Raw genomic sequence first — 25,103 nt, forward strand, 5'->3', positions numbered from 1 at the left:
CAATCTGACGATCTGTCTGGTTTTTATGTAAGTCTGTCATATTCCAAGATTTGAGACATAGGGGAAAAATGGATCTTTTTAAAATGTTATCTGGTTCAATGTCTTTTGAACTCCTGGGAAGGCTGCGTTATCTTTTTACGAGGCGTTAAATGGCACAGGTTGCTCAGACAGCCAGGCCCCAGCTCCCTTGGGGATTTTTTTGCAGGTAGCCCCCTGCTGGGCCCTGGCCTCCTGTGACACTTTCCAACACACATATGTCCCTGTGAATTAACAGAGAGGTAAAGGGGGGAATGAGGGGGAAATATATTTGTCAGGATGGTTAACCTTTTTGCTAAGATGGAGGTTGAAGCCAAAATGGTTGAACCGTGTCCATCTCTGTGTGTACGCCTGCCACAGACGGGCCTGCCGCTATCGCTCCTTGGGAGATCGCACGTTTTCAAAATGGTTAGCTTCCCAAGACTTCTGTATCCTCTTCAAACTATCCCACTCCTACTCCGACATGGAGATGTAACAAAATTAAATAAAGCTATTTCCAAATTTCTCTGGAAGGGTCGCTTTCCTCGCATAGCGCTACAAAAGCTATATTTCCCCAGGGGTGAGGGGGGATCTGGCCTGCCTAACGTCAAAGTCTATAATCTTTCTTGTTTATTACGAGTATGCCTACACTGGCTGTCCCAGTCTTGCAGATACTCTAATTACCAGATCGAAACTGATATGATCCATCCATATAGTCTAGCTGAAATTTTGCATTGTAATGTCAACCTACTTCCAACACACTTGAAAAACAATTCACTCATACGAGACACTCTTATATCGTGGAGAGAGGTCAGACGTAAGCTATGGGTTTCCCGCTATCTCCCAATTCACAACAATCCCTCCTTTCCTCTCTCCCAACAATATGCAGCATATGGCATTTGGAATACACATGATCTTACACAGGGAATACAATTATATGATACTTCAACTGGCTCTCCTAAACCACCACAGCATATTTTACGGAGTCTGAACCTTCCCTCCCATCATTTCATATATGTCATGCAAGTGTTGAACTACGTGAAAGACTTGTCCCTGACAAATCTGTCAGATTTCGCTCCTCTTTGACACCCTTCTATGTAGACGTATATCCAAGATATCAGACATCTACACCCCACTGAACTTACAATTTACCAAACCCATAGAACGTTCGTCAACAGCATCTTGGGTCAAAGACTTACAAAACTCAATCACGGTAGTTTAAATACTTACGGGGTTTAACACCACTTGCGCCTTCACAACAAACTAATTTTCTCACGAACAACAGCTGAAGATTATGCACCGTGCCTACATGCCTTGTACCTTCTCAAAAACAACCCCCACTGCCTCACAATGTCCACTGTGCAACTGTCCTATGCCCATCCTCAAACACAGGTCCTGACTTTGTCCACATGTATCTAGATTCTGGGATCAAGTGTTATGTTTCACAGAATTTGTGACTGGAGTACAACTCTTAAAAACCTGCTACACTTTCTCTTCGGAAACTTGGAATCTACATCCTCTACACCTTTCAACTCGCAAAACGTACTTCTCAGAAAGAATAAACCCTGGTTAACAACCTGCTTTTTAATGGCAAGAAGACCTATTTTTAAAAAAATGGGTAGAGGGCTCACCTCCAACTACATCAGATAGTAAACAAGACCTAATAGATCTCCTCCACAAGGATAAGCTTGATTTACTCACATCTTCCCGTCGCAGAACTGATTCCTTTGCCCGAAAATGGCATTTATACATTTCCAGAACCTTCACTACGTCAGAGCAAAGAGAACTTTTAACAGGCCCCTTGGCAAACAAAACCCTGTCAATCTCTCCAGTTGACCTTTTGACTTAGGAACCTATTGATCCAACTAGCATGACACGACCCTATATATTACTGGGATTGCACTTGTCTATTGCTTATTGACTCCCTCTGCTACATTGGTTGGTTTAACTGTATGTTCAACTGTATGCTTAAATGCATGATTTATTACATGAAACATTAGAAATGCTCTTTTACTGCTACATTCATAGGCCTAGGAACTCAGGTTCTTTACAGCCCCCCCCCACCCTCCTGACTCTCCCTTAACTCCACACCCTTCTCTTTTCCTGGTTGATCTGTCTACCACCGCAATTCTACATTATGCACGCCACTACACCCTGAAACACGGAAGTAGTACTTACAATCTCTTCTATACCAAGCACCCTTTATCAAGACCTCAAAACACTTTTTGCTACGGCTGATTTAGCTCAGACAGCGTTTATAATAGCATAATCATAAGCGCAACATAACCACGGCAGGTATCACCATAGCTTGTGCTATCAGTATATTAATTTTACAATTCCTTACTTTGTACTAATATTCTCTGCACCATTGACTTGTATTGCTTTATTGTGCTATTGATCTTTGTCAATCTGTGCTAAAACCAATAAATATTTCTTTAAAAAAAAAAACTCAAAGCATACATCCAAATCAACAAAGGAATGGCTTAACCAGAAGATGATTACATTTTTGGAATGGCCCAGACCTGAATCTGATCAAAAATCTGTGGGGTGATCTGAAGAGGGCTGTGCACAGAAGATGCCCTTGCAATCTGACACATTTGGAGTGTTTTTGCAAGGAAGAGTGGGCAAATATTGCCAAGTCAAGATGTGCCATGCTGATAGACTCATACCCAAAAAGACTGTGCTGTAATAAAATCAAAAGGTGCTTCAACAAAGTACTAGTTTAAGGTGTGCACACTTATGCAACCATATTATTTTAGTTTTTTATTTTTACTTCCAACTAAAAGATTTCAGGTAGTTGTTCAACTGAGTTGTACAGTCTATAGGTTATATTAAAGGTGAAAAAATTTCTGAAATTATTTCTCATTTTTTTACATCACAGAAACCTGACATTTTAATGGGTGTGTAGACTTTTTTTATCCACTGTATTTAGATAAGACTGCTCTCTTTCAGTCTTGATCATAGGGTTATATTGCCACCTACAGGAGTAGGACATTAGGCAGAAAACACATTTATTTGCCAAATCTCAGAACGGGAGTGCGCATACCCACGGACCAGAAGCCACTAGGAAGCCAAATCACCTAATCCTTTCTATTGAATACCTAATCATATAGTTAAGATTTTTTTTATATATATAAAGATAAGGGTCTCATATATTGTAACACCTAAGGCTGGCCATAGACGGGCCGCTTATCAGCCGAATTGTCGGCTGATAATCGAAAAATCGGTCGTTGCTGCCATGGATGCTGCCACCAATACTTCCGAAAAACGGCTGTTTTCGTAGATTTTCCAGCATGACTGATAAAAAGAAACAAGAAAATCCGCAAAAAACGCCTGACGGCATTGCCCCACTAACCATGTGAAAATTGGCCAATTTTTCGGTCGGACAACCCGTCTATGGCCTGCATAAGGATGAAGGTCTAATCAGTGATATAATTCACCCCAAAAGACGTCAGAATAAAATTGATTAACCTGACATCAAAAAACCATAGTAAGAGAACTATATATCAATGTCTCCAAACTAGTGAACAAGAATCCCCATAGGTCCCTGATTGGAAGCTATTTCTGGCAAGCTAACTCTAAAAGGGAGCGGGGAATGGACTTCTAGCTCTTATTTATATACCTCTTGAGCTGCCCCAACCTCATAGTTAGTATTGCCTTTATCAAAATACACATTAGCTACCCAGTGACCACACATTTACCTATGGGTACCAGATGAATTAGGTAAAGCTTTTTGGTCTCCATCCTGTAAAATGTGTGCTCCTGAAGGAAAAAACTAACCAAAAATGAACTTGAACTCAACATGTTTCGCTCCTAAAAAATGGAGCTTCATCAGGAGTACTGAAATAATATATAGTGCACCCCACCATGTGAAACAAAAAAAGGCTTGTATGTGTAGGCCTTCTATTTAGAATATCCAAGAACTAATATGGCCGCCGCTTACAATATCGCAATTGCGTCATCACGTCATGTCTGTATATCATGATGTCATCTGCTGCCCTCGCACATGTGCAGTATCTCTTCGCACCACGCAGCAAACAGATATTATAGCGCTAGATATAATCCAGTCAGGGACCTATGGGGATTCTTGCCTTTTTCAGGTATGGGTGGATGTAGATGCTTATTATGCTTTACCATTCCTGATGATACTTGGTGAGTGAAGTTTCTTCACCCTTTCAGAAGTGCTGTTAATCATTAGACCTTGATATATAGTTCCCTTACTATGGTTTTTTGATGTCAGGCTAAGATGATCAATTTTCTTGTCTTTTGGGGTGCATTTTATCACTGGTTAGACCTCCATTCTTAGGTGTTACAATATGAGTATCTTTATATCCTTGTATATATAAAAAATCCTAACTATACGATTAGGTAATTTGGCTTCATGCTCTGCTGGATTGGTAAGTAGATGCCCCCTCTCTTCTGTCTCTGGATGCGCTGTGGGATGCAGGTACTCCTTGCGAGGGGCTGCTCTGCGAGGTTCTCCTCCCCTGCTTTTGTCCTGGCCACTTCTGCCCATGCTCTGTTGCTGAGCCAAGGCCAGATAAGTGACAGGCTGGTGCATTTGCTCTACTGAGCGGGACAGTGGAGGTGGGGCTGCGAGAATCTGTAGTGTTCAACTTTTTTCTTTTTTTTTACTAAGGGCATTCCCCCTTTTTTCCTGCCTCCCTGCTGGGCAGGGGCTTGGTGTTGGTACTGAAACGCCTTGTTAACTCCTGGATGCTACAGTAGTGGGTTTATTGCTGCTTCTGTTACATCCCATTATCCCCACAGTGGCTTGGCTGGTCTACTAGTCTTATGGATAGGGAGAGCAGGTTACTTAGTAGTTTTTCCTCTCCCACCCCACCTTGCTGCCTGTATGTGCAACCTTGTTTGGGGTTTTGTTTTGGCACAGTGTTCCTAATTGTGCTGGCAGTCTGGGGGTACAGCTTATCACAGACCTGGGGCCGGTTGGGCACCTACTGGATGGATGAGTAACTGCCCAGTAGTATCCTTGTGCAGCCTGCATTGAACTGCGAACACCCATCTATATGTGGGAGTCTTATTTGCTGGTCCTTTATATTCAGGAGGAGGTTTCCTCCTCTGCCACCATTCCCACACAGAAATTGGCGCCGGTAGTAGTGCCACTTAGGGTGGTGCTGGAAACATTACTGATTTTAATAGTGGAGTTTAGTAAGTGCCGAGACAGTTACTATCCCCTTTCATGCACTGAAAACCTGATTGGTTATTCTAGGTGAACGGATATGACCTTTTTGGTCCCTTTTTTCTTTTTACGCCGTTGAGGGGGTCCTTCTAATGACGTGGACCAGCCCTTCCGTGGTGGCCTCCCCCCTTCATATCTCTGGGTTGCACAAAATGATCATGTTGCTGGAAGAGGAATCCCCCCCAATCTCCCCTCCCATTGTATCTTGTACAGTACAGCAGACTCAGCCACCCATTGTTTGCGATTGCCAGTGTAGCACTGCAACCTGCGTTTGGCCCTGGCCTGAGTATCTCAGAGAATTAGTGAGTGGATCATGATTTTTTATAACTGTTTGACATTAGAACAGCCCCTGGTGTATGTGGAACTGGTGGACATTTTTGTCCACGGCCTGCAGTAGGTATGTGTGGTATCTCTAACTGCAGCCTCACTTCTTTCCACTCTGTCTTGGAGGTGGTGCTTGGCGGGTGTTTTGGCTTGAGTGTTACTCCTGACCGGACGTCTGTCTGGCCCTGGTCTTCCCCATGTCACTGTGGTTGTCGGCTCAGTTCTACTTTGGGGGACATCATTGGGTACCTTACGGGTGGCAAGAGCACTTTCCACCACAAAGGAATGGAACCGCCTCTTTAGCTGGTTCTCGCTTCTCTGCATACAGGGTGTTCCCATTCTTCTGACACCTTGAACAAGGACTTCAAGCCTTTGCCAAGTATTCCTGGCTTTGCAGGGCCCTGCAATCAGTAGACAGGTCCTCCTTAGCCTGTAGGCTTGCCCCGCCTGTTTCTAGAGTTGTGGGGGCGGGGAGCTTCGTTGCTGGTTCTCTGGCCAGTGGTCTCCCGCATTCTTGTAAGGGGATTCGCGAACTGCTGGTGTCAAATTATGTGATGGAATTTCTTTCGTCCAAGAAATTCTTTTTGTCCAACATTTTGTTTCTTTCCACCCTGCCTGCAGGTTTTGTTGGCGTGATGCAGGAAGTGTCCCTATGGAGAGTGACATCTCAGTCTTGAGAGTTGGAACGCAATCGGGGGCTCTCCCTTATCGGTTTTATTTTTACGAAGACAGGCGGAGTTCACGGTCCTACACTGTTATTTGGGTGCAGCCGTTCACAAAGGAATCCAACCAATTACTGTTGACCTCCCTTCATTTGGGGGAATCCTGTCATGACTGTGTACTTACATGTACTTCTCAAATCTCCAACCATTCTTATACTTTGGGGTCAGGGAGAAAATTATCCATATGTGGTGCTCCCCTTTGACTCGGTGTCTGCTGCTTGGGGTTGCTCATTCCTGGCGTTGCTGAGACAGCTGAGGTTTTCCGCACTAGGTTACCTGGGTGACTGGCTGCTGTGAGGGGATGCTCATTCTACTCTGACAGCATCGGGGATCAAGGCGTGCACACTGCAGGGCTTTGAATGGATCTTGAATTTCCTGAAGTCTGCATTGATCCCGAGTGGGCACCTGGAGTCTGATCCTTGACTCTGCACAGACCACCGTATTCCTCATGAAGGACTAGCTTTGGAAACTAGTACTGAGGCCCTGCAGCTTTTGAACTGCAGATGATCTTCCCTGTGCTTTTGCTAGGGTTTTGCAGCAGTAAATCCTGACTAACTGGCATAATCCCCCACCTTCCTAAACATCATGCTTCGTCTGGGTTGGGTGACCAGGACCTTTCTCTGGTGACTTCCGTCGCTCCTTTTAGAAGCTGGGGAGTCCTTCCATCCCTTTCTCTGTATAGTAGTCACAATGGATGCCTGCCTGTCCAACTGAGGTGGAAGCCTGGGTTTATGATCAGCACAAGGTTGTTTACCAGTGGTGTTTTGCTGGTCTGTCATTGTCCTGGGGCTGTGGACAATCTGACTGTGCCTGGTGCGATGGCCGGACCTTCTTAATAGACGCGTGATTGGGATCCATTTGGACGTTGCTACCATGCTTCAGTGGGTGCAACTGCACGTACCGGCGCTTTCTGCCATGTATCCCAGGCTCCTGGAACTGGCAAGCGGCTTGCCTCATCAGCCAATGGATCGGGAGAGTGGCCAATTACCCCTGGGCATGTTCAGTTGGATGTGCCGGAGGACCCCAGATATGGCTCTCCTGCTTTCTCACGCAACAGGAATGTATCTAGATTAATGGCAAGAGAGAAGGACCCCTGTTGGATGCATTGGTGGCACCATGGGATCAGTATATTTCTTTCCTCCTCCCAAGTTATGCAGAATGGAGGCGGGGGTATTCCAATCTTGGTGGTGCCAGCCTGGCCTTGTCGAAATGGTGTGGCTGGTCGCAGGTGCCTCCTAGCAGCTGCTACCCGCGAGAGGTCCTTCTATTCCGAAGGACCCTTTACCACCCTGTTTTACGGTCTCTGGCATGGCTATTGCAATGCAGGTTCTGAGGGTGTTGTCAGATAGATGATCCCTACTATGTTCATGATATGCAAGTCCGTCTCGGAGGTTTCTCATTGCATCTAGTAGGCATATTTTGCCTGAGCACGGTTTTGGGTGTTCATTCGCGCTCCTTTTCGGGAGTTTGGGTTTTATTTTGGGCTTCTCTGATGGAGTCTTAATCCCAAGCATGCCTTAAGGTCCACTGAGGGCTGGGTTTAGTTCTGTCATTTTTTTTCTTTCATCTTTCCTTAAGACATGAACTCCTAGCTTTGTACCTTCAGCCGTGGGATTCACCACTGTTTTGAAGGCAGTAGGGTTATCACCCTCCTACTCTTTCTGAAGTCTTCTCTTTGGCCGCCATCTCTACTCTAAAATCTTTCTCAGACTTCATTGATGGACACAGCACCCATGCCTCTTCTTGTGCTTTGTCTACATTCATACATTTCTTTGTAACTAATTGGCTTACCTATAGCAGAGGGCGATTTATGCCAACTAGGACTGCCCCATAGGCTGTGCTGTGTTCTAGTTCGGCTTAGTGCCCTACTCCTGTAGATGGCGATAAAACCCTATGGTCAAGATTAGAAGAGGGCTGTGTCTATCAATGAACTCCGAGAAAGGTATTTTACAGTGGTTGAAAAAAACGAAATTTTAAAAACAGGATTTTATGTCCCTTCTAGCTGTACAAGCTAAAGATATAATCTTAGAATCTGGAGCAGCTATGCGTTCCCATGCATAGCTGCTCCAGATTCTAAGATTATATCTTTTGGTTCCCACCAATCAGCTTCTGTCTGCTCCAGCAAAATTCCTCCCATTATGGTTTACACCCCCCCCCCCCACCCCCCAAGGAGCCCTTTTTGTATTTCTCTTTAGTCACATTAAAACAAGAAAGTTTTCAAGTACTGTTGGTTGATTTACAAAAATAATTGTGGTTTTTCACAAGTGAATGTTGGTAAATTTGGTGAAACTGTGTTTATGAAACATTTTCTTTGCTAGGCGAACATCCCCTGCTTCTTTAGTAAATGGTAATCCATACCTATGACTTTTTAAATGCATTTTAAGGTTATTCTTTAAACATGGAGGTTCTACCCATAGCACCAGACACCTCTAAAGTCATAAACTAGTTGCAACTCTTTTTCTGTAAGTACTTTGGTTGGAATTCGTTTGATGCATAAATAATGTATTTTTTTCCTGATGACTTGTTTCACACAGCTAAAAGTAAGCTTTATTCATTTTTAGATATGAAGAATGTAAAGAAAAGCTTGTGCCATTCTTGAAGAAAGTTGGTTTCAATCCTAAAAAAGATATTTACTTTATGCCATGTTCGGGGCTCACTGGTGCCAATCTGAAAGATCCAGTAGATTGCTGTCCTTGGTACACGTAAGTAATAACTCTTTTGGTCTCTAAGACATGGGCATCAGTGTGAGTGAGAATAGAAATTTTCTTCCCCTTTCCCTGTGGCACCCCGTTGCATCTAGCATCCACAGTTATTTCCTTAAAGTTTAGAATCTTTTCAGTGCCGTGCGATTAAATATTATTCGGGAATGTAAAAGCTACTGGAGACGCCCCCCCCCGGAGGTGTGAGAATATTGTATGTTGAACATTGAGTAAGAACATCTGCGACTAAGCATTGTTAATATGAAGAACAGTTCCACTAAAGGCGTGGGAAGGAAAACGCCGCAATCCAGTGCAAATACTAGCACAATAAAGAAATACTTGCCATTACAGGAAAAAGCCCAGAGATACAATGTCTGGAGAAACAGGAAGGAAGAAGAAAATATGATGGGGAGCAGTCCAGGTTGTCATTTGGAGTACGGGAAGAGAATCAGACGAATGAATCTATAAATATTGACAGTGTAAATGATTAAAACAGAACAAAAGATTATACCTTCTCTCCGGCACAATGATCATATTCAAGACTGGACTATATAATGATCGAACATAGACAATTGGAGTCGTTGGTTAGTGCCAACATAGAGGTTATGTCTATTTCAGATCATGCTCCCGTCTCAATGAGACTATGGGTGGGAGGGGATCAAGATAAAATAACTTTGTGGAGACTAATTGAGATGCTTATACAGGACCCTGAATTAGAAAAAAGACTAAGGGGGGAAATTGAGCTTTTTTTTAGCTCAATGAGACGGAGGAGGTATCAGTAGCCACAGACTGGGAGGCACATAAAGCTTATATTAGAGGAATACTGATTTTGATGGGAGCAGAAAAAAAGAGAGAACAAGGGAAAAAATAAAGATGGTGACTGAGGAGCTCTACAAGTTAGAACAGTCACATAAAAAGAAGATGGGTACGGACGCATATCAGAATATAATTAAAAGACAAGAACTAAAAGATCTTCTGGAACAGGAGGCGAGAAGGATAGTTAGCAGGGTCTCAAAAGAAATATCGGTGGGGGAATAGACCCAAAAAATATTTTGAGGAAACTAAAGGAAAATAAATCAAACTTTATAGAAAAAATTAAAGATGACAAAGGAGAAATGGTGTACGTCACCACCAATATTGCTAATAAGTTCCAAAAATATTAGTCGCCTGTACAACATGAGCCCCAGAAACCAAAAATAGAGGAGGAAATGAGGGAAAATGGACAAAAATATTTAAATGAAGTGGAGCTACCAAGAATATCAGGAGAAAAATTAGAGGCCCTAGAGAGACCTATCACCCTGGAGGAAATTAACTTGTCCTTAAAAAATACGGCTAAAAGAAAGAGGTCCGGATGGATATACCGGGGGCTATTACAAAAAATGTAGAGATCACTTAGTCCCTAAATTATGTGGTTATATGAATGTAATAGGGGAGGGGTTGGAAATGAGAGAGGAGTCATTGCAGGCAAATATAACGATTATATTTAAAGAATGGAAAGATAGCTCATAGTGTGCCAGTTACAGGCCTATATCCCTACTAAATACCAACATTAAACTGTATGCTAAGGTATTGGCATCTAGACTGAAGGATTTGATGCCGAAGTGGATGCACCTGGATCAGGTTGGATTAATTCCTGGAAGAGAAGGTAGGGACAATGGCCTGGGAACATTGCTCCTCCTACAAAGGGTAAAAAGAGAGAAATTGCTGACATTATTCCTGTCAATCGATGCTGAAAAGGCTTTTGACTGGGTTAACTGGGGCTTTATTATGGATACCCTAGAGGTTTTAGGAATAGGGCCTAAAATGTGGATAAAATGGCTTTATAGTGCCCTGTCAGTGGCGGTTAAGGTCAATGGATCCCTCTCTGTTTTTTAAAATGTATAACGGAACCAGACAGGGTTGTCTACTTTCTTCCTTATTGTTTGTTATATCCCTGGAACCTGTCCTGCCGAGTGTAAGGAAGTGTGTAGATATAGCAGGAATAAAGATTGGAGAAGTGGAGCACAAAGTGGCAGCATACAGGTGAAACTCAAAAAATTAAAATATCGTGCAAAAGTTAATTTATTTCAGTAATGCAACTTTAAAGATGAAACTAATATATGAGACTCATTACATGCAAAGCAAAATAGTTCAAGCCATGGTTTGTCATAATTGTGATGATTATGGTTTACAGCTTGTGAAAACCCCAAATACACAATCTCAGAAAATTAGAATATTGTGAAAAGCTGCAATATTCTAGGCTCAAAGTGTCCCACTCTAATCAGCTAATTAAGCCATAACACCTGCAAAGGGTTCCTGAGCCTATAAATGGTCTCTCAGTCTGGTTCAGTAGGGATCACAATCATGGAAAAGACTGCTGACCTGACAGTTGTGCAGAAAACCATCATTGACAGTTTCCATAAAGAGGGAAAGCCTCAAAAGGTAATTGCAAAAGAAGTTGGATGTTCCCAAAGTGCTGTATCAAAGCACATTAAGAGAAAGTTATGTGGTAGGGAAAAGTGTGGAAGAAAAAAGTGCACAAGCAGCAGGGATGACCGCAGCCTGGAGAGGATTGTCAGGAAAAGGCCATTCAAAAGTTTTGGGGACTTTCACAAGGAGTGGACTGAGGCTGGAGTCAGTGCATCAAGAGCCACCACACACAGATGGATCCTGGACATGGGCTTCAAATGTCGTATTCCTCTTGTCAAGCCGCTCCTGAACAACAAACAACGTCAGAAGCGTCTTACCTGGGCTAAAGAAAAACAGACCTAGTCTGTTGCTCAGTGGTCCAAAGTCCTCTTTTCTGATGAGAGCAACTTTTGCATCTCATTTGGAAACCAAGGACCCAGAGTATGGAGGAAGAATGGAGAGGCACACACTGCAAGATGCTTGAAGTCCAGTGTGAAGTTTCCACAGTCTGTGTTGATTTGGGGAGCCATGTCATCTGCTGGTGTTGGTCCACTGTGCTTCATTAAGTCCAGGGTCAACAAAGCTGTCTACCAGGAGATTTTGGAGCACTTCATGCTTCCTTCCGCAAACTAGCTTTATGAGGATGCTGACTTCATTTTCCAGCAGGACTTGGCACCTGCCCACACTGCCAAAAGCACCAAAACCTGGTTCAATGACCGTGGGATTACTGTGCTTGATTGGCCAGTAAACTCGCCTGACCTGAACCCCATAGAGAATCTATGGGGCATTACCAAGAGAAAGATGAGAGACATGAGACCGAACAATGCAGAAGAGCTGAAGGCCGCTATTGAAGCATCCTGGTCTTCCATAACACCTCAGCAGTGCCACTGGCTGATAGCTTCCATGCCACGCCGCATTGAGGCAGTAATTGCTGCAAAAGGGGCCCAAAGCAAGTACTGAGTACATATGCATGCTTATATTTTTCAGAGGTCCGATATTGTTCTATGTACAATCCTTGTTTTATTGATTGCATGTCATATTCTAATTTTCTGAGATTGTGGATTTGGGGTTTTCATGAGCTGTAAGCCATAATCATCACAATTATCACAGCTTGAACTATCTTGCTTTGCATGTAATGAGTCTATCTCACATATTAGTTGCACCTTTTAAGTTGCATTACTGAAATAAATGAACTTTTGCACGATATTCTAATTTTTCGAGTTTCACCTGTATCTTCCTATCAACTTAGCCTTTTCCCCTCTTCAATATGTAAATCACCATTCTACCCATATGGGACATGCCTACCTTAACTCACTTTCATACACATGATCAATGCTACCCGCATGTGCATTCCGGTACTCTGGAAGCAGACTTGAACCCCCTCTCTGAGACTGGTTTATTAGACTTAACAAGATGGCGGAGATGGAGGAGCTAATTGCCATGACCTTAGACTGGATGTATATTTGAAAACCTAGTTATGCTGACAACATTTTTAAACCATTGGGGAATACCACAAGGTAATGAACTCACAGTAAGCCATTTTAATATATTACGTCTCATTACTGGAACTAGGGAATGGCCTTCCCTGTCTGATCATTTATACATGTACATATTTTTTGTTTTGGCCCTGATTTTCTCACACTATGTACTTTGCCCATTTTCCTCCATACCTCCTTTCCCGTATTTCCTTTCTTCTTTTCTCATCACTTTGACCTGGTTTCGGTTTTGTAGGCTATAACGGTGACATACTAGCTTCTGTGAGCTGCTCAGTATACCAAAGCAACTCCAACAAGTATTTAAAATATTTGTTAAAAAAAAAAAAAGGGAAACCAAAAGTGACTGTATATTAGGAGCTGATTGTAATGGTTTAACAAGTGTAGACAGGAAAACCTTGATCCCATTAACCAATTTCATACACCGTACAATCTATAGCTTTAGACTTACTATTGCTATCATACTATATTAATCTCGTTTTTTTTGGGGGGGGGGGGCCTTTACTAAATGACACCTTATTATAGCTTATTGGTCTGTGTTATTTGGACACATTTTTGGCTTCCGTCACCGTATATCCTTGATTGTTATAAGATTGTATGTCTTTAATTCTTACTTAAAAAATTTGTGGAATTAAAAAGAGTAGCTTGAGTATTGAGCGGAGCCCCTTCCTCAACCATAAGGGGAGCTATAGAAGTTATAGATTATGCCCTACTTTGATGCTAGCCATTTCTTGTAGCTTAGGAAGGAGAAGGTAGCAGGCATGGACGGTAGGGTTCATCAAGTGTGGGTCACAATTTGTTGCTTATGGTCTCTTTTGTTCTCTTGGTTTCCTCTGTTGACCTGACTTCTCGGACATTAAGAATATGTTTCGTAGAATGCAAAAGGAAAAAGAAAGGTAGTGGTAAACACTCGATTCCCTGACACTTTCCTGAAAAACACAATGATCCCTCAGGTCAGAGATTGTTTGAAGGGATGATGGCTGACTCAGATTCAGGTAGGAAACATGAAAGGGTATGTAGTAGAGAACCTCTGGATCCACAGTTTAAGCACTCTGGCACCAAGGGGTCTGAACAAGATTCTGGATGTACATATGTTTGTATAGGTTGCTATTGCATCACACTGTGCGGTGGTCATTGATATTTCTTCACAGAAGTTACACGTACCACTTACAGCTTAAATGGGTCAGCTAACCCCCTAATTGTAACTCTGTGATAGCGTTAACAAGATCTACTCAGCCCTTGTGATCTCCTACAGCGATCAAGTTGTTTTGAGGCACATGATACAGAAACAAGTGGGAGGCCTAAGGTTAACGTACACTCCAATAAGTGAAAACTGCACTTAAGGGCCATCTTTCAACTTTAGAACTTACTGTTACTAACCCCAGGACCCTGCATTCACTATATCTGGTCTCCCACACTACACAGAACATGGAAATGCAATTATTTTAGTAAATATAAACTGCTTAATACCTTTTTATCATCAGAAGTATATAGCAGTCTTGTGGCTTCTCTGTGTCCAGCAGTGTACTGGTTAAAGCTTGTAGGGGGAGTTTTCAATCTCCTCTGACTGTCCTGTGAAGCTGCAGGTCCCCTGACCCTCTGTCTGGACAGTGCTAATTAGCCCAGTGCTGTTCAGATGTATTCTCCCGAAGAAAAAAAAAAAAAGCTAGCAATACTCACCAATTTGACCATGTGCAGCTTGCCCCCAAGACTCTGTTCTATCAGCAGATTGATTGGGGACTGTGGAAGAAGGGAAGGATCAGAGAAGACAGGATCAAACATTCTTTTTACACACTGCAGAGGATTAACCCCTTAGGTTCTACAGTGAGTATAACAAGCATGCTTTATTGCATTTACAGACTGATTTTAGTGTTCTGGGTTTAGTAACACCTTAGTATATCATATCCAGGGGATACAGCTTTCCCTGCCCGAGCCTTAGTGGCACACATTACTGTTCTACCCAAACCTTGCAAGGATCCCTATGTGGCAGCTATCACCCCATTTCTCTCACTAATATAGATATACATCTTTACTCTAAACGTCTTGCTAATCCTCCTGAACTTATTGCACCTGGACAGAGCGGCTGGAGATAATACCCTTAAAACCATTTCCTTGATAGAATATACCCAGAAACGTAACATAACTGCTTGTCTCATATCGGTCAATGCCGAAAAAGCTTTTGATCGGGTTCATTGGGACTTCCTTCGGGCTACTTTAACATTAACCTCTTGCCGACCGTGCATAGCCGAATGACGGCTTCACCGCGGCCGGCCAGTTCTGAGTGGACGTCATATGACGTCCTCCCAGAACGCGCTCTCCTGCGCGCCCCAGGGGGCGCGCACCCGGCGATCTCCGTGATCGCTGTGTCCTACGGACACAGCTGATCACGTGATGTGGTGAAAGGCCAATCCCACCGGCCTTTTACCACGTGATCAGCGGTGTCCAATGACACGCTGATCACAGGGAAATGCAAGTGCCGGTTCTCGGCTGCACTTTCCTCACGCTGTCAGATCGTGAGGAGAGTACTGCCGAGAACCGGCAGTTGTCAGAGCGGGGATCGGCACCGATCATCAGGGCACTGATGATCAGTGCCCTGATGATCGGTGCCCAGCAGTGACACCCGCAAGTTCCGCCCAGCAGTGCGCCCACTAGCCCCGCCCACCCGTTCCCAGCAGTGCCCCCACCTGTGCCCAGCAGTGCCCCCACCTGTGCCCAGCAGTGCACCCACCTGTGCCACTCTGCAGTGCCACCTACCTGTGCCCAGAAGTGCCCACCCACCTGTGCCCACCAGTGCCACCCACCTGTGCCCACCCACCAGTGCTGCCCACCAGTGCCACCCACCAGTGCAGCCCAGCAGTGCTGCCAGTCAGTGCCACCAGTCAGTGCCCAGGGGTTGTGCCAGTCAGTGCCGCCAGTCAGTGCCCAGAAGTGATGCCAGTCAGTGCCGTCTATCAGTACCCATCATCAGTGTCACCTATCAGTGCCGCCTATCAGTGCCGCCTATCCGTGACCCCTAATTAGTGCTGTCTATCAGTGCCGCCTATCCGTGCCACCTCATTAGTACTGCCTATCAGTGCCCTTTAGTGCTGCCTATCAGTGCCCATCAGTGCCGCCTATCAGTGCCCATCAGTGCCGCCTCATCAACGCAAATCAGTGAAGGAGAAAAAATACCTGTTTGAAAAATTTTATAAAAGAAACAAATAAACTTTTTTTTTTTTTTTAATTTTTTGCACTTTTTTTAATTTATAGCGCAAAAAGTAAAGCGCCCAGTGGCGATTAAATACCACCAAAAGAAAGCTCTATTTGTGAGAAAAAAATGATCAAAATTTCATATGGGTACAATGTTGCATGACCGCGCAATTGTCAATCAAAGTGCGGCAGTGCTGAAAGCTGAAAATTGGCCTGGTAAGGAAGGGGGTATAAGTGCCTGGTAGGCAAGTGGTTAATAAGGATTGTACCTAATCTTTTACATAAGATCCTAGCTTTGTATACAAACCCCTCTGCGAGGGTTTTCCCCAACGGCCTTCTCTCTGACCCGATTAGGATTCACAACGGGACCCGCCAAGGGTGTCCTACATCCCCTTTGCTATATATTCTTTCTATGGAACATCTTTCCATAGCTCTACATAATAATCCTGATGTCAAGGACATTGAAGTGGGATTACATAACTGCACGCCGTCCCTGTATGCGGACAATTTGCTCCTTTTTGTATCTGTACCACATTTCTCTTCCTTCAATTATGAAGGCATTTGAAACCATTGGACAGGTAAGTAATTTCAAAGTGAACTATGACAAGACAGAGGCCCTCAATATCTCCTTGTCTCGCCATAACCTCTCCAGGCTAACTTTTCCTTCAAATGACAGAGGAAGGCCATTAAATACCTTGGTGTTTATATCCCAGCCTCTCTCTCTCTTGCCTTGCTGATCTGAGTTATACGCCGTTATTGCTCATCTGCACTTGTCTCAAAATGTACAAGCAGCCCAGTATCTCGTGGTTTGGGGGGATGAACACTGTCACGATGGATATTGTTTCTAAACGCCTGCATACTTTCCAGACTATCCCAATTGTTCTTCCAGTGGGCTTTTCTCTCGTATATACTAATGCACTCCAGAATTATAAATGGCAACAAAAGAAATCCCGGATTCATCGTTCCACCCTTTCTTTTCCAAAATCTCGGGGTAGTTGCCTTACCTAACATGATTCTGTATTACCATGCCACCTCTTCTACAGGTAATTAACGGTTACTATTACCCAGAATCTAAACTGTGGACGGTGCTTGAAAATTACTTGATTGATATTGCTTCCTTGCTATGGACACACCTAGACTTGTGCCCACCTAAGGACATTCTGCCTCTTTTGGTCACATCTACGCTTCACATATGGGAATCCTATCAAGTGAAGGGGCTTCTCTCCTCTAGGCCTAGCCCTTTATCCCCTCTCTTCTCTACTCATGCATTTCCTCCAACCCTCCATTGCTCCCATTTTTCCCAGACCTTGCGAAATGATAAAATACTATCCTTGTCACAACTATTATGGGCTAGTCATAACCCAGCTAGTGCCTGGCTGGAATACTCTCAACTCTGAAATTACCTTTCATCCAAATTCACCATTTCATCTTTAACTAGACCCCTCACTGACTTGGAGTGTATGCTCTTCCAAGAGACCAGACCGGACCATCCTCTGTCTCAGTTATATAAAATTTTGCTGAAGGTCACTCTACCTTATGCTCCCTACTTAATGTTAAAATGGAAACAAGAACTTAATGTTACTCCTGAGGACATTGCTTGGGAAAAAATAATGGTGTTTACCCATAAAACCTCTGTATCCTTGAGAACCCAGGAGCGCAATTATAAAATTCTTACTAGATGGTATCCGTATCCAACCACCTTACATGCCATGCACCTGGCCATCCCTAACACATGACTGTCCTTGAATAGCTCCTTTCTGGGACAAAATCCTCCTCTGTCATTTTTTTGACTGCTTCACATGCTGTGATAGCCTAAGCTTGGCGTCAAACGGTTGCTCCTTCTTTTGCTCCTTGGGCCTGTGAAATGGACTCCATCTGTTACATGAAAAATTTAATCTCCTGGGAAACAGGGAAAACTGAGGATTATACATTCCAATGGTCAGTTTTGGAATCACGAATGTCAATCTACAAAATGATGGAGGGCTCTACTGTCTGCCAGTCTTATCTAGACACTAGACTAGTCGCTCTGGCTTTGCTGCACTGTAGCACTCTGGTCCCATATCCCCCCTTTTTTTTTTCTCTAGCCCCCTCTTTATTTTATTTCATCCTGCATGCCTTTTCTCTCTCCTCTATAGGTTACTTGACTATTGATAATCTCTGAATGTCTAAATACTAATTACGTAGATTTCCTGTGTCACTTTACTGTTTGCCACATAGGTATGACTACATAAATGGTGGCATTGATAGTCATACCATAAAGGATATTAGCAGATGGTCTTATATTCTTGGTTTCATATTCTTTCTGCGTTGTAATCTTAATACTGCCACTAACGCATTGTTTTTCCCCATTCTTAAGGGTAACGTGGTACACACTCTAGCTGTATTGGTATGTGTTTATGCCGTTTCACTATCTGCACCAGCATTTTATGTATACCTCCTGTATTATACTAGTGATACAAAGTTCATTTTCTTTGCTGCACAGTAGATTTGTTGTTTTGTTTTCTCGAGTAATCTTTGAAAACTCAATAAAACAGATTAAATATATAAAATCTAGCATTATGTATTGTAATCTACAACACTGACAATACATACTGTATAGGGAGTGCTTGTCTTGCTTATTATTATCATTATTTTGAAGTACAGTGCCTTGAAAACTTAGTGATACCCCTTGCAATATTCTTCATTTTGTCATGTTACAATCAAAAACGTTAACCTGTCAAGGTTAGATGGACGACCATGTCTTGATAGGTTTTCAATAAATATTTTATTGGGATTTTATGTGATAGATCAACACAAAGTGGCACATAATTCTGAAGTGGATAGAAAATGATAAATGGTTTTCAAACTTTTTTACAAATCAATATCTGAAAAGTGTGGCATTCATTTGTATTCAGCCCCCTTTACTCTGATACCCCTAACTAAAATCTAGTGGAAGCAATTGTCTTTAGAAGTCGCCTAATTAGTAAATATACTCCACCTGTGTGTAATTTAATCTTGTTATAAATACAGCTGTTCTGTGAAGCCCTCAGAGATTTTGAGAACATTAGTGAACAAACAGCATCATGAAGGCAAAGGAACACACCAGACAGGTCAGGGCTAAAGTTGTGGAGAAGTTTAAAGCAGGGTTAGGTTATAAAAAAAAAAAAAGATTTCCCAAGCTTTGAACATTTCAGGGAACACTGTTGAATCCATCATCCACAAACTGAAAGAGTATGGCACAACTGAAAACCTATCAAGACATGGTCGTCCATCTAACCTTGACAGGCCGGGCAAGGAGAGCATTAATCAGAGAAGCAGCCAAGGCCCATGGTAACTCTGGAGGAGCTGAGGAGATCCAGCTGGAAGAATCTGTCCACAGAACAACTATTAGTCGTGCACTCGAAAAATCTGGGCTTTATGGAAGAGTGGAAAGAAGAAAGCCATTGTTGAAAGCCATAAGAAGTCTCATTTGCAGTTTGCGAGAAACCATGTGGGGGACACGGCAAACATGTGAAAGAAGGTGCTCCAGTCAGATGAGACCAACATTGAACTTTTTGGCCTAAAAGCAAAACACTGTGTGGTGGAAAACCAACACTATACATCACCCTAAACACACCATTCCCACCATTAAACTAAATGGTGGTGGCAGCGTCTTGTTGTGGGGATGCTTTTCTTCAGCAGGGACAGGGAAGCTGGACAGAGTTGATGGGAAGATAGATGGAGCCAAATACAGGGCAATCTTAGAAGAAAACCTGTTAGGCTGCAACGGACTTGAGACTGGGGTGGAGGTTCACCTTCCAGCAGGACAACGACCCTAAACATACAGCTAGAGCTACAATGGAATGGTTTAGATCAAAGCATATTCATGTATTAGAATGACCAAAGTCCAGATGTAAATCCAATTGCGAATCTGTGGCAAGACTTGAAAATTCTTATTTACAGACACTCTCTATCCAGACTGACAGAGCTTGAGCTATTTTGCAAAGAAAAATGGGCAAAAATGTCACTACATGTGCAAAGCTGGTAGAGACTTGCTCAAAAAGACTTGCGGTTGTAATTGCAGTGAAAAGTGGTTCTACAAAGTATTGATTCGGGGGCTGAATACAAATGCACACCACACTTTTTCAGATATTTATTTGAAAACCATTTATCATTTTCCTTCCACTTCACAAGTATGTGCCACTTTTTGTTGGTCTATCAGATAAAATCCCAATAAAATACATTTGTTTTTGATTTGTGACATGACAAAATGTGACATGAATGCTTTAAGTCTCTGTATATGTAAATTGACCCTTCGGGATATTAAACAGCCATGCAGGATGATGGCAACTATCCACTGGGATATAGCTTCTGCGGTCCGTGTCTTTGAAAAAAGACTTAGTAGGGATTTTGCCTTCTTGATTCATCAGGGTAAGTGAGAATAATGTTAAGGTATTGGCAATCCCTTCTGAGGAAGTGTGTGGCACGAAAAGTGTCGAGGAGCCCATACGCCGTGACGTCATGCCGCCGGAGCCTCGTGAAGGTCCGGCGGCCATTTTGCTTGGTGGATGGTCAGTCCCTCCACACTATCTTACTTGATGTCATTTACAGTTAAGTCCATAAATATTGGGACATCGAAACAATTCTAAAATGTTTGGCTCTATACACCACCACAATGGATTTGAAATGAAACGAACAAGATGTGCTTTAACTGCAGACTGTCAGCTTTAATTTGAGGGTATTTACATCCAAATCAGGTGAACGGTGTAGGAATTACAAGTTTGCATATATGCCTCCCACTTGTTAAGGGACCAAAAGTAATGGGACAGAATACTAATCATAAATCAAACTTTCACTTTTTAATACTTGGTTGCAAATCCTTTGCAGTCAATTACAGCCTGAAGTCTGGAACGCATAGACATCACCAGACGCTGGGTTTCATCCCTGGTGATGCTCTGCCAGGCCTCTACTGCAACTGTCTTCAGTTCCTGCTTGTTCTTGGGGCATTTTCCCTTCAGTTTTGTCTTCAGCAAGTGAAATGCATGCTCAATTGGATTCAGGTCAGGTTATTGACTTGGCCATTGCATAACATTCCACTTCTTTCCCTTAAAAACTCTTTGGTTGCTTTTGCAGTATGCTTTGGGTCATTGTCCATCTGCAGTGTGAAGCGGCGTCCAATGAGTTCTGAAGCATTTGGCTGAATATGAGCAGATAATATTGCCCGAAACACTTCAGAATTCATCCTGCTGCTTTTGTCAGCAGTCACATCATCAAATACAAGAGAACCAGTTCCATTGGCAGCCATACATGCCCACGCCATGACACTACCACCACCATGCTTCACTGATGAGGTGGTATGCTTAGGATCATGAGCAGTTCCTTTCCTTCTCCATACTCTTCTCTTCCCATCACTCTGGTACAAGTTGATCTTGGTCTCATCTGTCCATAGGATGTTGTTCCAGAACTGTGAAGGCTTTTTTAGATGTCGTTTGGCAAACTCTAATCTGGCCTTCTTGGTTTTGAGGCTCACCAATGGTTTACATCTTGTGGTGAACCCTCTGTATTCACTCTGGGGAAGTCTTCTCTTGATTGTTGACTTTGACACACATACACCTACCTCCTGGAGAGTGTTCTTGATCTGGCCAACTGTTGTGAAGGGTGTTTTCTTCACCAGGGAAAGAATTCTTCGGTCATCCACCACAGTTGTTTTCCGTGGTCTTCCGGGTCTTTTGGTGTTGCTGAGCTCACCGGTGCGTTCTTTCTTTTTAGGAATGTTCCAAACAGTTGTTTTGGCCACGCCTAATGTTTTTGCTATCTCTCTGATGGGTTTGTTTTGTTTTTTCAGCCTAATGATGGCTTGCTTCACTGATAGTGACAGCTCTTTGGATCTCATCTTGAGAGTTGACAGCAACAGATTCCAAATGCAAATAGCACACTTGAAATGAACTCTGGACCTTTTATCTGCTCATTGTAATTGGGATAATGAGGGAATAACACACACCTGGCCACGGAACAGCTGAGAAGCCAATTGTCCCATTACTTTTGGTCCCTTAACAAGTGGGAGGCACATATGCAAACTGTTGTAATTCCTACACCGTTCACCTGATTTGGATGTAAATACCTTCAAATTAAAGCTGACTGTCAGGAATGGACTCAGCACTGGTGGTGGGACTCACCTGCCGTGTGGGCTGCAGTACCAGGGCTGACCAGCGGGTGCTCTCAGCAACCAGAAGCTCACTCCTGTAGTCAGCCATAAGCTGAAGCTGATTGCAGGAGGTGTATTTAAGTAGGACCAGGCCTGTGATCAGGGCCTTGGTGTATTGTTTCCCATGAGCCCCTGTACCGGGTATCCTGTGTTCGTGTTCTGCTGTCTATCTGAATTGTTGCCAACCCTCCCTGATCCTGACCTCTGCTGACTTCTCCTGCTTGATCCCTGGCTTGCCTGACCATCCTTCTGCCTGATCCTCTGTACCGCGCTGCCTGTGAGTTACTGAACCCGGCTTGTGACCCTGACTATTCTCTGCCTGCTCCTTTGGTACCTCGCTGCCCGCACGTTGCTGACCTGGCCTGCCTGACTACGCCTGACGCTACCCAGACGATCCATCCATCCATCCCGCACAGATCTGTCCCTGTTATCAGGTCTGCCAGCCTCTTCACGTCAGGCTTTCCCACGGTACATACCCTCGGCGGATCCCTCTACCACAGTTGGGTGCACTCAGGGGCCGTGACCTGGTCTCAGTCCTGCGCCAAGTCCATCCCCACCATCAGGGGCTCTGGTGAAAAGGCAGACTGGGGCTTAGACTCCGCGCCCTGGGGAATCCCGTTCTGTGGGTACTAGAGATCCCGCCGGGCGGTGCCTGACATTACCTAACAGCCTGCCTAACCATTCCACCTCTCCAGCTCTGACTACACCTGTGTTCCTGAAGCCTGCTACTTCCCTGTGTCAGTCCACACATTTCTGGTCATACCCGGTTCCCTAACAGAACACCAATGCCAATCCGGACCAGAAGTGGCCACACAGGGAAGCCATCTTGGCTTGTTGTTTGTGGAGGATGCATCCTAAGGAGGTTGAGTACTTGTCTCTGCTAGTATTGGAAGACAGAGTATACGGCTATCAGATTCTGAAGAAGTATGCCAGGGATCAGCTGCTAGAGTGCATGCGGGTTGCTCATTCACTAGTGGATCGGGGCATGGAGTTTTCTGAGGTACAACCATTGATCCAGGTTTGTGCTGAGTTGGCTCTGTCCAGTACTTCAGAAAGCAGGGATGACTTTTTTCCCCCATTTAGTGCAGATCAAGTGGAATCACTGGTATGGCTGTTGGAGGAGGATCCAGATTGCTTCCATGAGCATTATGCAGCTTGTCCATCACATGTGCTTGTGGATTGCATAAACGCAATGCAGTCTTTGGTCAGACAGGCTATGTGTAAGCTGAGTTTTGTTCAACCGGAATTACAGTCCTGGTCAGATTTGTTACCCCCAGCCTCAGTCAGCTTGCAACAACCCAGTCCTGCTTCTAATCTATTTCTGCAAAGCTCTATTCCTGCATTCCCGACAGCACCTCCAGTTCCAGCCCAGTATACCCTGCTATCAACCACATGTCAGAACCCCTTTTCCCACTCGCTGCACCTATCCTGCGTTTAATTCTATAAAGAAGCCCTCTGTAGCAACTGCTCCTTCCTCTGTTCCATCCTCCAGCTCTTCTCTGTCTTCAGCTGCTCCATCTGTTTACAGACCTGCGTTTACTTACAGTGCTCCAGTAACTAAAACCAGGAAGAAGCGAAAATTCTTTCCAACCAGTACCATCCTGCCAGTATCCAAACCAGTCAGCCTGCGGTCTGAGAACGCGCCTTCTGTTCAGCCTAATGCCCGGATGCCTGATGACCCAGTGTACGCTACCCAGCTGGATGATCTTACCCAGCCTGATGACCCAATCCAGCCAGATGACTCTTTGCCCGCTGTCGTGCCAGATGACTCTTTGCCCGCTGTCGTGCCAGATGACTCTTTGCCCGCTGTCGTGCCAGATGACTCTTTGCCCGCTGTCGTGCCAGATGACTCTTTGCCCGCTGTCGTGCCAGATGACTCGTTGCCCGCTGCCGTGCCAGATGACTCGTTGCCCGCTGCCGTGCCAGATGACTCGTTGCCCGCTGCCGTGCCAGATGACTCGTTGCCCGCTGCCGTGCCAGATGACTCGTTGCCCGCTGCCGTGCCAGATGACTCGTTGCCCGCTGCCGTGCCAGATGACTCGTTGCCCGCTGCCGTGCCAGATGACTCGTTGCCCGCTGCCGTGCCAGATGACTCGTTGCCCGCTGCCGTGCCAGATGACTCGTTGCCCGCTGCCGTGCCAGATGACTCGTTGCCCGCTGCCGTGCCAGATGACTCGTTGCCCGCTGCCGTGCCAGATGACTCGGTGCCCGCTGCCGTGCCAAGTGACTCGGTGCCCGCTGTCGTGCCAAGTGACTCGGTGCCCGCTGTCGTGCCAGCTGACTCGGTGCCCGCTGTCGTGCCAGCTGACTCGGTGCCCGCTGTCGTGCCAGCTGACTCGTTGCCCGCTGCCGTGCCAGATGACTCGTTGCCCGCTGCCGTGCCAGATGACTCGTTGCCCGCTGCCGTGCCAGATGACTCGTTGCCCGCTGCCGTGCCAGATGACTCGTTGCCCGCTGCCGTGCCAGATGACTCGTTGCCCGCTGCCGTGCCAGATGACTCGTTGCCCGCTGCCGTGCCAGATGACTCGTTGCCCGCTGCCGTGCCAGATGACTCGTTGCCCGCTGCCGTGCCAGATGACTCGTTGCCCGCTGCCGTGCCAGATGACTCGTTGCCCGCTGCCGTGCCAGATGACTCGGTGCCCGCTGTCGTGCCAAGTGACTCGGTGCCCGCTGTCGTGCCAAGTGACTCGGTGCCCGCTGTCGTGCCAGCTGACTCGGTGCCCGCTGTCGTGCCAGCTGACTCGGTGCCCGCTGTCGTGCCAGCTGACTCGGTGCCCGCTGTCGTGCCAGCTGACTCGGTGCCTGCTGTCGTGCCAAGTGACTCGGTGCCCGCTGTCGTGCCAAGTGACTCGGTGCCCGCTGCCGTGCCAGCTGACTCGGTGCCCGCTGCCGTGCCAGCTGACTCGGTGC

General features: G+C 44.9%; 1 protein-coding gene across 1 annotated transcript in view; it reads left to right on the forward strand.

Moving 5' to 3' along the window:
• Window positions 1-25,103, forward strand: part of LOC149446015 (eukaryotic peptide chain release factor GTP-binding subunit ERF3A) — a gene marked incomplete at its 3' end in the record, with an annotated part of 318,744 nt that overhangs the window by 142,169 nt on the left and 151,472 nt on the right. Inside the window, exon 6 of the mRNA XM_089653149.1 lies at window positions 8,823-8,963. Within this exon, the coding sequence (XP_089509275.1) occupies window positions 8,823-8,963 (141 nt within the window). The remainder of the gene's footprint in view (window positions 1-8,822; window positions 8,964-25,103) is intronic.

Source organism: Staurois parvus, unplaced genomic scaffold (genome assembly GCF_062004578.1).
Source record: "Staurois parvus isolate SC_StPar_1 unplaced genomic scaffold, SC_StPar_1.0 ptg000702l, whole genome shotgun sequence".
Lineage (NCBI taxonomy): Eukaryota > Metazoa > Chordata > Amphibia > Anura > Ranidae > Staurois > Staurois parvus.